General features: G+C 37.4%; 2 protein-coding genes across 2 annotated transcripts; both read right to left on the bottom strand.

Moving 5' to 3' along the window:
* Window positions 1-8: 8 nt before the first annotated feature.
* Window positions 9-654, bottom strand: LOC126799916 (uncharacterized). The gene has a single exon (XM_050527179.1). It carries the CDS (start codon window positions 481-483, stop codon window positions 202-204), a length of 282 nt encoding a protein of 93 aa, XP_050383136.1. The 5' UTR covers window positions 484-654; the 3' UTR covers window positions 9-201.
* Window positions 655-10,173: 9,519 nt separating this feature from the next.
* LOC126799755 (uncharacterized) lies at window positions 10,174-10,753 on the bottom strand. The gene has a single exon (XM_050527021.1). It carries the CDS (start codon window positions 10,667-10,669, stop codon window positions 10,388-10,390), a length of 282 nt encoding a protein of 93 aa, XP_050382978.1. The 5' UTR covers window positions 10,670-10,753; the 3' UTR covers window positions 10,174-10,387.
* Window positions 10,754-15,092: the final 4,339 nt, after the last annotated feature.

The raw sequence follows: 15,092 nt of genomic DNA, 5'->3' as shown, positions 1-15,092 counted from the left end.
TAGAAATTAGAATGGTGTTGCCAAATTGGCATTTCATCTGCCATACGCTTTTGTCAATGGTATTTCTTGATTAGGAAAGTAAAAAGTACAAAAGCTTGTCAATAGTATACAAAATCTACAACAATTTGCCCCAATTGCAGGGACATTAGTCAATCTCCTACATCTAATTACAACCAGAGTGATCTTGATCTTGATTTTGAGTTAGTTGGGACCCCAGCAGCTCAAGTACATGACTGTTCTCAAAGATTCCTCTGACTTCTTGAGCTTCGCATCCCTGACTTTGCTCAAAGCTGAGGTTGAAGAAGAAGAAGAGAGCTTTGTGTTGTTGGCCTGAGAAACTGACATAAACTGCTTCTTGGCTTGTTGATGCGCTGATCTTATGGTGGGTGAGTTCCACCTGCAAATGCCTTGGTCCTTCATTGCCTCAACCACTCCAACACTTGCAGCCACTATGGCCTTGCTTGCTCTTGAAGTAGTACTCATGATGGTGATGATGAATTGATGATCTTCTCTTTCTGATGAAAATAGCTAGTAATCCTCTATTTCAGCTTTGGAATTGTATTTGTGATTAGGTAGAAGGGAGGTGCTGAATATATAGAAGAGTGATGAAGCTAAGAGGAGCCAGTGGTATTTGTTTTGTTTGTTTGGTTTGGTAAAAGTCTGTGGGTTGGATTTGGCCTTAAACAAATGCTCTTAGGTCGGCAGTCTGGGAGTTTAAACCACTCGTGTGTGTCTTCCAGGAAGGTGGGTGGATAAGGACCAATATAATCAAATGCAAAAATACTTTAAGGTTTATTGGCTTACACCAATTCATTGAAAAAAAAAAGTAGTTTAGAAGATAAGAAATGCCTTTATTCTCCACAAAACAAACTAATTATATTCTAATTGAGGTTTTAGTGCACATAATCTTCAATCTCGAAGCTAAATCTCTCTTGATGTGATAGAAACTGTAAACAAGTACTAATTTGAAAGTTGAAGATCAGATCTGAGACAAATTTATGTAATCAAAATCTAAATCAGACTCCTCTCACTAATTATAGTCAGGTCAATTTATAAATAAGTTTGATTGAAATGTGCTTAGTAGTATATTAATGAACTATAAACTAATATCATGACCAGATCTCAATTCACATTACATTACTTATCTTTATCATTAATAGCTGCAGCAAGATTTTTACTTAAATTGTCTAGTTGCCATCACTATAGTGGGATTATTTGCTTTTTTGTTGCTCACTCTCTAGTTGTCTATTAATTAATCTGTAAGATTCATTGGTCTTCATGTCAATTCAAATTATCTTTTATCATTATCTTACTGCATTCAGATCATGAAAAAAGCTTGTTTTCTGATAGAGCATCATGAACAAGTTGCTATCATCATCTTAATTATTAGTTTGTTTTAATTGCATAGTACAATTCAGAAGGTTGATCTGATAGAAACTTGTCCATACTGTCTGATGACTCTGATCTTAATTGCAAGAAGGAAGCGATATAGTGTATTGCAGTTACTAGCTAGTTTTGTGTAGTAATACTATCTTTCTAAACTCTATATGAATGAAACAAATGAAAAACCAATATAGAGCCAGTTGAACATATTTCAAATAGAAGTATGGGACTCAAGTCTTCAATTTTTTTTCCTTCACTTCTACAATCGAAATGAAGGCAGTAGTAACAGCAACTGAGATCAACCATTGTTATGGAAGTCATAGAAACCAAACCTGCATGAGTCATATTCTTAGTAAGGATTTGTTACTGTTCAAACACTTCCATATTGAAAGCTTAATTTGCTCAACCTGTTTGATCAAATGGTTTCCCCGAACAAATAGGATTAAAATGGTGCAACTACTCTTTATAAATTGGGAAAGACTTGCAAACCCAAAAGCAATGAAGAGGATATCATCATTGCCATGGTAAATCATTTCTCACATTAGTTTCTTCTGTGTATTACAGAGATCACTTATCTACGATTTACAATATCTCTCTGTAGTTTAACAAATTCCTCTAGCTAGTTGGGACCCCAAGAGTTGAGGTACATGACATTCTTCATAGACTCCTCAGGCTGCTTTGGCTTGTCATCTCTAAGTTTCCTTGAAAACAAAGCAGAGCATGAGGAAGAGAGTTTGTGCCGCGCCTGAGAATAAGACCGGAGGTTGTTCTTGGCATGTTGCTGCATCAATCTCATCGTGTGATTCCACCGGCATATGCCTACTTGGTCCTTTAAGGCCTCCACAACTCCCACACTGGCTGCTGCTATCCAAGCCCTGTTGGCTATTGATGACGAAGAACTCAATAGTTCCTATAGTCTTGTAATGGAACACTGAAAATTTTGATACTTAAATTTGATGGCAAGAAAGTACTGATCAACTTTGAGCAAATGGTGTGAGATAGTGTTGGTTTTATAGAGGAGGAGGAGGCTCATGATATATTGACAAAGCCATGGAAGTTCTGCTTGTTTTTTTGCCTAGTGGTGAGTGAGGATTGGTTTTCAGTGTGGTTTAGTTTCAAGTGCACACATAGCTAGAGTTGTCTCATGACAAGCTCTGCCTATATACCCAACACGTCTCAATTCACCAATGCAGAGGAGCACATGGTTTCCCTTATAATATCAGATGTATGCCATGCCATGCCATGAGAACCCAGTTGGGCTATCAGTATGTTTGTTTTTAGTGGAAATTGTCCCATTTCGTTTTTGTTTTTGGAGTAAATTTACTTTGTACTCGATGATATATCTTGTGTGGTACTAATTGCATTACAGTAGGCACTGTTTCCAATATTCAAGTTTCAATGGCCATTCACTGTAAGGCATCAACTTTTAGGGGAGGTCTTTTGTGTAGTTCCGTCCTGTTTTTCACTCGGGGAAGAAACTGCACACTCCGAGGCCTCACCCCAGAAACTCAAAAGTACATGGTGAAAGTTTGAGAGGGAGGCTTCGTTCAAGTATGTTTTACGAGTCTCATGTCAAAAAAAAAAGTATGTTTTACAAGTCCCTAGCATTTGATCCAAATTCTTCTGTATTTCTTTTATGAAGATTAGTCCTTAACTTAGTTAGCCAAATTAGTGCTTCGGGTTTGTAACTTTCCAGTAGAAGTAAACTTGAGATCACTCAGAAGTCAGAAGAAACATCAAATAGTACTGATCAAGGCATCAATTCTCAGATATGTAAATGGGGGATATATAACACTGTCGACATCAATTTGCTCCAGTTACAGAGACAATAGACAATTTTCTTCCATCTAATTACAGCAAGGGGATCCATCTAAAAGTCTAATTCTTGATCGGCCCAAGCTCTATGAAACCAACAATCTTTCCATAAAGATGCACTCTTGTTCTTGGTTGCACGCTTGTACTCTTACTTGGGACCCCAGCAGCTCAAGTACATAACAGTCCTCAAAGACTCCTCCGACTTGTTCTTCTCATCTCGGACTCTGCAAGGGTTGCTCGAATTGTTGGGAATTCGGAACACAATTTAAAGAACGAAACGAGAGAAAGAATGCAAGGCTGATGATAATATAACAAGACCAATTTCTCAAATTAATTTCTTCCATGTATTACAGAGAACCAGATATCAACAATTTACAATCATTCTCTGTAAACAAGCAAAATTGTTTCAGTTGGGACCCCAAGAGTTGAGGTACATGACATTTCTCATGGACTCCTCAGATTGCTTCGGCTCCTCGTCTCTAAGTTTCTTGGAAAACAAAGCAGAGTATGAGGAAGAGAGTCTCTGGTTCGCCTGAGAAATCGATCTGAGGTGTGTCCTGGCATGTTGTTGCGCCGATCTCATTGTTTGACTCAACTTGCACATCCCTTGGTCTCTTTTTAAGGCCTCCACTGCTCCCACACTCGCTGCTACAATCCATGCCCTGTTTGCTACTGATGATGAAGAACTCATATTGTTAATGATCTTGATCTTCTACCTTGAATCACAAGTGTGATGCTCTTTATTTGTTTGATGCTAATCCAGAAAAAGCTTTGAAGGTTGTTTTGAGCGAACGAGAGGGATGGCTTTGCTTTTATATAGGAGGGAGTGAGGGGGGACAAGTTGTAGTATGGACTATGGAGTAGATAAAATATAGAAGAAACCGTGCGCTGGGCTAAGTAGCTTCTGCTGGTTTTAGCTCAGTGGCTTTTCTGATAACCCATCCCATCGACACGTAGAGATTAAGTTGTGAAAAATGTATCTAGACAGCACGTAGCACATGGTTTTGCTCTAATACTTGGTTTGTTTTCAGTGAAAATTGTCATTTTCTTATGAAGACACCGAAAATAAAAAACCAAAAAAGAATAAGAGAAAATTAGTTATAAATTCAATAATGCTAAAATAAGCCCATATATATTTTTCTTTCATTTTACACACTTCACTTGAGTAAACTTATCATATTTAGCATATGTTTATAATTAATAGTGTTTTTCATTTTCCGTGTCACTAATTTGCCCTTCAGATTTGATAAAACTATATGATTATTTCTCAAAATTAGCATCAATTTAAATTTCAAATAGTAAGTTGAAATTTAGTTGAATTTAACTTTATATATCATTAATATTACCTTCTTAATTTCTTACCTTATTTATATTTTCATTACTCACTTGATTGTATATATACTCTATATATAAGTATTCCATTTGTAATAGATTGATAGCAGCTACATATTTCCAAGCAAAAGTTTCATTTATTTCAAAAGATGAAAAAATATTTTGATTAGAATCTTCAAAAAGTATGCTATGTTCTTCTTGTTGCCTTCAATTCATAGTACTTCTTGCATGGGTCTCTATGAACTGATTCTAGAAATATTTTGAAACAAAAGAAGGAGATTGAAGCATATGAAGATTTGGGAAAAGAGTTGTTACATTGATGTCTATGCGTACTACAAGGTACACAATTTTATTCTTTGGCAAATTATTCTCTATATGGTAGGTATGTTATTATATCATGTCTAAACTTGATCGAGATAACTTTTTACTCTCAAAATTATATCATGTTATTAAGGTTTGAGTAACTTAATGTTCAACCTAAAGAAAATGATCACAATAGTATATATCGATACCACAACCATATGTATCATTTTGAATAAAACCTAGCTAATTGGTACAATAAAAATAAGAGCCTAATATATAGGTATAAATGTGAAACTCAAGTCACTTGATAAGTACTCTAATAATCAGAAGTTTTATTTAAACAACTAAAGGTTATATATATAGTATCATATTTTAGGATTACATATATATTATGTATAGAACTATAAATAATGAATTCTCTTTCACTTACCTAAAACTTTTGTTATAAATTTATAGAAACAATGCATGATTCTAGCCATAATAATTAATTGAAAATAGAAAAATAATTAATATTATAATAAACTAATAATTAAGGTATTTATGACATTGTGTTAATTAAGTATTTTATAATGTTAATGTTATAATTAAATAGTGGCAATTGTAAATATTAAAAATGTTAATACTTAAAATGTATCATGGTCAGCATATTTTAGGTGTCTATTAAAAAGGTAAATTTAGTAGATTTTATTTAAAATGTGTCTTCAAAATTGGGTGTGAATTTAATTACCCCAAAGAATAATGCGTTGGGTAGTGTTAGCATCCCAATTGCGAGCCATCATTTTTGGTGCCAGTGTGACATTTTGTAAATCGAGTTCACAGTCCCTGTGCATTTTAAAGATTCTTCAAGCAATCCGAGAGTATTTAAACGATGTGAAAGTCAGAGTATATTTGTAATAAGATTTAGATTATCATAAAACATAGTTTATTCCATACATGGTTCGTGTATATACACGGGTTTCTTTGCACGCCACGCGCTATTAGTATCACTGGTGTTTGAGGATGTTGTTTGTGTTAATATAAAACCTGCACACACATCAGTGAGACAGTGACTAGTGCTTCACCCCACAGCACACTCTTTCCTTTACTCGACCCTTATTTGATTTGTTTGAATTGTTTTAGTTATTGTCCCGCCGCGGCCTCCTCATCGTCCCATCGAATTCGTCCTTGAAATTGAAGCCGCTGACGACAATTCATCGCCCGAGCTCTGCCTCACTATCCCAATTCTTTTTCTTCGGCTAAGAATTCTCACTCTCAAATCCCAATTCTAATTTTATCCACAAGAATTCAATTCGGAATCAAAAAATACCTAGCAAAATTATAGAGACAGAATCATAATTATAATTGAAATGGGAAGATTAGAAAGTTATATGTTGAAGGTCTAGGAGCTCGGCGATTGCAAACTTACGACGACGACTTGATTGTAAGACTTCGATCACCTCTTTGTATCTCCTTTTCTCATTTGATTCTAATCTCAGAGACTATTAATGCATCTCAACCCCAAAAAAGCTATGGATGGTTTACTGCCTCACCCTCACGCGCGACTCTTACATTGAATTGATGTCTGATCTTATACGACCTAAAAATACATCCACGTGTTGATATGAACGGCCAAGATGACCCGTCCATATGCACGGCTCGTGCATTGAATAACTTTCACACCCTTTTTCTTCGTAATCGATGGTGAACTTCGTGACCTACATTGTCTACTTCCGAGGAACTAATATCACCTAACTTGTTATTTTAATTCCTGAGTTTAGGGTTTTGTCGATACTCATATATGTCGGATGGATTAGAATTTAGGGCAAAATTAGAAAAAGAGTACAATCTCACATCATAAATTAAAAAAAAGATCACCACTTATTTCCTCATTAGAAAAATGTCATTTCATTTTAATTGAAATTATAAAATATTCAACAAGGTTTAAACAAAATTACAAACTAGTCAATTCTTTTATATTTTCCGGACTGTTTTGTTATTTTTTACACTTTTTTCTTCTTTATTTTCATTCCCCTAACTTTGCCGTCCGATGAAAGATTTGAACGTGGTTGGTATCGTTGAAAAGATCTCTCTTCCCTCTTTCATTTGATATCATACACATTCACAATCAACCATCGTACAAGGCACATCAACCCTCGCAAGAGGTTGTCGCCGTCCATGGTGGTGCTCTAAACTATTCTGGCGAAACCCCTAATTCTAGTTATTCTTTTCATTCTGAGCATACTCATACCTATATCCTTTCCATTTTAACATAATTTCATTTATTTAGATATTTCTCTCGGCATGTCACACCCTTTATCACACTATCTATCACATTACCTGACGTAAAATAATGTTTAGCGTTTATGATTTAGGGTTTATCGTCAAACTACATGTCACACCCTCTGTCACACTACCTATCACATTAATTATCACACTACCTATCACACCAACTATCACACTGTTTTATAGTAACTATGTTTAGGATTTAGAGTTTAGGGTTTACGTCAAACTACATGTCACATTACATGTCACACCTCCTGTCACACTATCTATTACACCCCATGTCACATTACTTGTCACACTCCCTATCACACTACATATCACACCTCATGTCACATTACCTATCACACTAATTGGTCACACCTCTTGTCAAACTACCTATCACACTAACTGTCACACTGTTTGATGTGACTATGTTATAAAATGAAGAAGAATAATTACTAGAAATAACGAACTTTTGTCTACTTTCATGTGATCTTGAACTTCTCAAATCAATCATACGATTCAAATATCGACAAGGATATTATCGTATAGAACACCACACCACTAGTTACACTACCAGTCACACAAAATTTTGTCAACTACACTATCAGTCACACACTCACACTAACATTGTTATGTGACAGGTACTGTGATGAGTAATGTGACGGGTAAACTGATAGTCACACTATTAACCACACTAACATTGTTTTGTGACGGGTGATGTGACTGGTAGTGTGATGGATAGCTGCACCTGTAATTGTTATGTTTTTACTACATTATGACAAAGAAAAAGAATTTTGATGTGGGCACCCACATCATCTTCCCCGATCTAGTCTCGGCCCTGCATTAGCCACCTAAGTTGTCCTTAGTATCATCCTCTCTTCAGTTCCAACCTCTTGTCGGTCGAAACCATATCTCCTTAAGCCAAGGATAGCACTGGCCATTGCGACAAGCATTTTCTTTGATTCATGACGGTCTTCACTCCTCCATTCTCAGTTCCATATGTCCTCAGTATGTTGACTCGATCCCACTCTCGATTCGACCGACTCCTCCGACTGCGGTTATGCCCCTCCGACGTCGATAGCTTCCAGTGGTGGTTCCATCTCCGATCTCAAGTTATCGCATTCTCAGAGGATCGTACAAAAATGGTAGGCCAAATTCGATTCGGTTTTTATTGAGGGTCACGTGATCCCCGCCAGCTTTGTTTCATGACCTTTATGGCGTACTTGATGTCTTCACCAGAAAGAGCCGCCGATGGGGCTCACAGAGAAAAGCGGAGTTATTGGTTTCGACAACGAGAAGAAAGAGGTTTTGATTTTTCCCATTTTAGAGTTAGTGGTATACCGTAATATTTTTTATTTTTATGAGCAACGCTATAAGAGAATTATAAAATTGACTTTTAAAAAAAAAATCTTACTAGACTTTTTTTTTAATTTCATATATCAAATGTGATTTTTTTTATAAGATGCCCTAGAATTTAAGGTTCCTCCTAAGCTTTCTTAAGGATGGCAATGGGGAGGATAGGGTCAAGAGATTGAAAAACCATACCTATATCCAAGTCCGTTTACATCCCCGTACCCGCCACAATCCCTGTAATATGATACTAGATATTTCCCGTACCCATACCCTTAGGGGATTAAGTTTCCATACCCATTCAAATACCCGTTAATAATAATTTATTTAAATATAAAAAAATTCAATTAAAGTACACAAAATATAAAAGAATAAGATAAAAATCAAATATCATGATAAAATTATCTTTTTAAGTCTAAAATTATTGTACGTGCAAATAATCATAAAATATCTTTTAATATTTTTCTATTTATTTAATATTTCTATTAATTTATTCGAGTGAATATATATGAATTAATAATATTAAATATTTAATACATTATTAGGTGGGTATGAGATATGGATTGAAATATCATGTTACCCGATTATACCCGAAAACACTTTCTCATTAGGGTCGAATACCAGTGGGTACCTTGCCGCTGTGTATTTTTACCATCTCTAAGCTTTCCTAATCCCAATCGAATTTCGTCTTCCCATCTTGTTATTAAGTTAGAATGCTATTACCAAATCCATGTCCTATGAGGGAGAGTTAGGGTTCTTCCTCAATTATATATATATATATATAGTCCCTATCTAGAGTGAAGTTTCACTCTGAAATTTCAGAGTGAAGTTCCAATTTTGGCACATTTTTCGGTCAAAATTTTTCACCATAAACGATTCAATATTTAGGTGTTATTCAAGATCATCTCTACAAAGTTTCATCCAATTTAACAATGGTTTGAACTTTCAAAATTGATATTTACACGAACGGTTCACGTTGAACAGTTTAAATTCATTCATTGATTTAATCTAATTTCAATACCTTAATGATGTCCGAATTAGGTGAAATTTTGTAGAGATGATCTTGAATAGCATACCTAAATATTGAATTGCTTATGGTGAAAAAATTTGACCGAAAAATGTCCAAAATTAGAACTTCACTCTGAAATTTCAGAGTGAAGTTTTAATTTGGCACACTTTTTTGTCAAAATTTTTCACCATAAACGATTCAATATTTAGGTATGCTATTCAAGATCATCTTTACAAAATTTCATCTAATTCGGACATCGTTAAAGTATTGAAATTAGATTAAATCAATGAGTGAATTAAAACTGTTCAACGTGAACTTTTCGTGTAAATCTCAATTTTAAAAACTCAAACCATTGTCAAATTGGGTGAAATTTTATAGAGATGATCTTGAATAACATACATAAATATTGAATCGCTTATGGTGAAAAAAATTGACCGAAAAAATGTGTCAAAATTGGAGCTTCACTCTGTAATTTCATTTCAGAATGAAGCTTCACTCTGGATAATGACTATATATATAAGCTTCGATCTTTAGGGATGCAGATTTGCAACGTACGATTATGGAGGATAAATTTTTCCATCACAGAGTGATGCTAAAAAGGCCGAACGGTTCATCGGAGGAGGACAAGGTATCATCAGACTGAAGTTGTACAAGTACAGCTGATGGCACCTTGTGAGAAGCGATCCAGTCTGATCAGCGTTATTCCAAGAATCATTAAAAGAAAAAAAAATTAAAACTGATCGATCAAGGTACATCAATTCTCAGATTGCAATCGTCAATTTTGCATAACAAAACATTATAAGTAGAAGAAAGTATTAAGGACACTCTCAATAACAAATTCATCGATCAGTTTGCTAAGTACAAGCTCTGATCGACAAGTTTGATGCTCGTTCAGCCCAAGCGGAAATAATCATGCACTTGATTTTGTGTGCTTGCTAGAAACTCGTCGACCTAGTTGTTGGGACCCCAGCAGCTCAAGTACATGACTGTCCTCAGAGACTCCTCCGACTTCTTCAGCTTCTCCTCTCTGATTTTGCTCAAAGCAGAGGTTGAAGAAGGAAAGAGCTTGTTCTTGTTGGTCTGAGAGACTGACCTGAAATGTTTCTTGGCTTGTTGATGCACGGCTCTTATGGTGGGTGTGTTCCACCTGCAAATGCCTTGGTCTTTCAGAGCCTCCACAACCCCAACACTGGCTGCCACAATGGCCTTGCTTGCTCTTGAAGCAGTACTCATGATGATGATGAAGAACAGAAGAAGAAATGTTTTCTCTTACTAGAAATCTTAGAAACCTGTTTGTGGTACGTTGATGAATTAGACGAGCACGAGGCCTTCGTTATATACAGGTTGAGAACAGATGGAGACTAGTGGTATTTGTTTTGTTTGTTTCGTTTGGGTAAGATTAGTGAAGTCTGTGGGTGATGGATGTCTTTGTTTCAGAGTGAAATGATTGATGATTTTGCTTTTTAAATTATGTATTTTAGGCCCGCGGTCTAGGAGTAAAAACGGCTGGTTTTCTAGGAAAGGTGGGCTGTGGGATGGGAGCCGAAATCATTTCTGATACCCCGAGCATTCCTCATGTACAATATTATACAACATAGTTAATTGCATTATCAAATTTTTTTTTGAAGAGAATTGCATTATCAAGACACTCCTTCTTGGAGACTTCTTCAAACTTTTTGTACACTTCTCGTGTACGAAAAGATTGCCGACAACCTTGATGAGACTACCTTCAAGTATGTATACCGAGAAACAAACTTTGCTGCTAATGTCCTTGCAACGTATGGTAAGAGTTTGGCAAGGCCCTTTCTTTTTAGATGCCTAGACTTGAAATGGTATAATTGTATTGCTTGATGATTCATTTACAGATTACACTTCATTATATAGGCTAATTCTAGCACTATTCTACCTACTAATTTCCACTAATTTTCACCAACTATTCCACTAATTTCCACTAACTCCAACCACTAATTTCCACTAACTCCAACACTCCCCCTCAAGTTGGTGAATACATATCAACCATGCCCAACTTGCTAAGTGAATCATAAAAGGCCTTTTTAGACACTCCTTTTGTGAGCATATCGGCAAGTTGCTCTTCTGTAGAAACAAAAGGAAAACTGATGATCTTCGCGTCTAGCTTCTCCTTTATAAAATGACGATCAACCTCCACATGTTTCGTACGATCATGTTGCACCGGATTATGGGAGATATCAATGGCTGCCTTGTTGTCACAGTACAGCTGCATAGCACATTCAGGTTTAATACCCAAATCTTGTAGCAAACTTCTAAGCCATAACAATTCGCACACTCCCTGAGCCATACCTCTGTATTCTGCTTCAACACTAGATCGTGCTACCACATTTTGTTTCTTACTCTTCCATGTAACAAGATTACCTCCAACAAAGGTAAAATACCCTGATGTGGATCTTCGATCTGTAATATTTCCAGCCCAGTCTGCATCTGTGAAGCCACAAATCTCGAGGATATTGTTGTGATTAGAAAACATTACTCCTCTCCCTGGAGCTGACTTCAAGTACCTTAAAATCCTCACAACAGCATCCATGTGATCCACACTCGGATTATGCATAAACTGACTCACTATACTTACTGCATACGCAACATCTGGTCTGGTATGTGACAAATAAATCAGGCGTCCAACTAGCCTCTGATAACGAGTTTTGTCAGTGGGCACTTGATCTGGGTACTCTGCTAACCGATGGTTATGCTCAATAGGAGTATCAATTGGAGTGCAATCTAACATACATGTCTCCGTTAGTAGATCAAGGATGTACTTCCTCTGATACAGATAGATACCATCACTTCCCCGGGCTACCTCAATTCCTAAGAAGTACTTGAGTGTACCTAGGTCCTTCATTTCAAACTCTGTGGCAAGCTGTTTTTGTAATCTGTCCACCTCAATAGTATCATTACCAGTAACTACCATATCGTCAACATATATGATTAGAGCTGTTACCTTCTCTTGTTGGTGTTTGAGAAACAATGTGTGGTCTGAATTACTCTGCATGTAACCAATTTTCTTCATGAATTGTGAGAATCTTCCAAACCAAGCACGATGTGACTGTTTAAGACCATACAAAGACTTTCTTAATCTGCATACAGAGTTACTTGGAGAAGTGACCATATATCCAGGTGGAAGATCCATGTATACTTCCTCTGTTAGTTCTCCATGAATGAATGCATTCTTAACATCAAACTGCCTAAGTGGCCAGTTCAAGTTAGCAGCGATAGAGAGCAATACCCGGATAGTGTTTATCTTTCCAACAGGTGCAAATGTCTCATCATAGTCTATGCCATATGTCTGGGTGAACCATTTTGCTACTAGACGTGCTTTATACCGGCTTATTGACCCATCTGGATTGTGCTTCACTGTAAACACCCATCGACATCCTACAGTCTTCTTGCCATATGGTGGAGGTACAAGCTCCCAAGTATTGTTCTTTTGTAATGCTTGCATCTCTTCCTCCATTGCTTTCCTCCATTTTGGATCTCCCAATGCATCCTGCACTTTGTTAGGTACTGATACAGTAGATATTTGATTCACGAATGACTCATATGACTTAGATAATCTTTTGGTAGATATAAAATTGGCCACCGGATACTTGGCTTTAGTCTGAAGGGTAGGTTCATATTTTTTTGTGGGTTCACCTCGAGTAGACCTATTTGGCAAAATATATTGTCTACTATTAGCCTCAATAGAATGACTAACCTCAGATGAGTGATCTTCTTTACCAGGAGAGCTTTGGTCAGGGGTATAAACAGTAGTACGGGATACATGTGGGGCAGTTGTGCTGTCAGCTTCTAGTGCCTGAATCTCTTGAGTGACGACCTCTGGTGGTGCCTGTGTGGCTGACATCTTGGTAATCTCAACGGAACTTGTTACCATATCGACTGGCTCATTTGTCTCCCCCTCTCCATGATACAACTCTTCAAAATAGGAATTTCCCCCCTGAAGAGCAGTATCAGAAGAGGAAAAGTAACTCATGTCCTCAAAAAAGGTAACATCCATAGTGACATAGTACTTCCGAGTAGGAGGATGATAGCACCGGTACCCTTTCTGATGGCCTCCGTACCCAACAAACACACATTTAACTGCCCGGGCATCCAACTTAGAACGCTGATGTTGTGGAAGATGAACAAAAGCGACACAACCGAAAACACGGGCAGGAAGATTATGAAAAGAAGGTAATGAGACATGAGATGCAAGCACCTCATAGGGAACTTTCCCTTGAAGAACACGAGATGGAAGACGATTAATGAGGTGGGCGGAAGTAATGACAGCATCACCCGAAAGGTATTTAGGCATGTGGGCACTAAAAAGAATACATCGAGCCATATCAAGTAAGTGACGATTTTTTCTTTCAGAAACCCCATTTTGCTCAGGTGTGTAAGGACACGTTGTTTGATGAACAATTCCGTGTGTGTTAAAGAACTCTTGAAAGACATGATTCACATATTCCCCCCCCCATTATCAGAACGAAGAACTCGAATGGTGGCATTATATTGGGTTTGGACAGAGGCATGGAAGGTACGAAAAGCTGGAAAAACTTTATCTTTATTTTTAAGAAGAATAATCCATGAAAGACGTGTGCACTCATCAATAAAAGACACAAAATAACGCATTCCTGATACAGTTGACTCTTTAGAGGGTCCCCAAACATCAGAATGAATTAATTCAAAAGGAAGAAAACTTTTAGGAGAAGTACTAGGGGAATAAGTAGATCGATGACTCTTGCCCAAAACACAGGTCTCACAACATAACAAAGACTCGTCCACACTAATAAACAAAGAAGGCATGGATGTTTTCATAACACTAAAAGATGGATGCCCTAAGCGACGATGCCATAACCAAACTTCACTTAGCTTGTCAGAAGTGGAGAGTAAAGCGGTCTGAGACTGTTCCCCTGGTTTTTCCCCAGCGTATGTCAGATCCAGATGAAACAACCGGCCCCTCAAATACCCCCGACCAATTACCCGTCCGGTGAGAAGATCCTGAAATATCACATACATAGGAAAAAAGGTCACAGAGCACTGGGCGTCAGCGTTCAATTGGGGAACAGACATCAAATGATGTGATAAAGCGGGGACATAGAGTACATTATGAAGTTCTATGGTGGGAGTAATACGAACGGACCCTGTCCCTAACACCGGGAATGCCTCACCATTAGCATTAGTAACATAGGGTACAGGTGGAGGGGACAATACGGTAAAATAAGATTTTTCATAAGTCATATGATCAGATGCACCAGAATCAATAATCCATGTATCAAAACTAACAGAGTGAGAAATATTGAATGTCATACCAATTTGACCATGACCAACGATGGAGGCCGTAGGTGCTCCTCCAGTAGTATGATGATCATGCCCAACCACACCATAGATATCTGGTTCTGGAACTAATTGAAGAGCGGCATTTGGCTGTGGACGATGATTAGGCCGTTTAGGCCTAAGGTGTGGATACAATTTCCAACAGGTCGCACGAGCATGGTTGGTATCATGACAAAAGGAGCAAGGAGGGCGGGGCTGATTCCCGAAGCCTGGTGGTGGTCCTTGTCGATGAAAGGGAGCAGAGGTGGCTTGCAGAAGGGGTGGTGCTGGAAAACGAGCATGAACAGTGAGACTGGAAACTACAGCCGGAGCC

The sequence above is a fragment of the Argentina anserina genome, chromosome 6 (assembly GCF_933775445.1).
Source record: "Argentina anserina chromosome 6, drPotAnse1.1, whole genome shotgun sequence".
NCBI classification, from domain to species: domain Eukaryota; kingdom Viridiplantae; phylum Streptophyta; class Magnoliopsida; order Rosales; family Rosaceae; genus Argentina; species Argentina anserina.
This window is presented reverse-complemented; position numbering and strand designations above follow the sequence as displayed.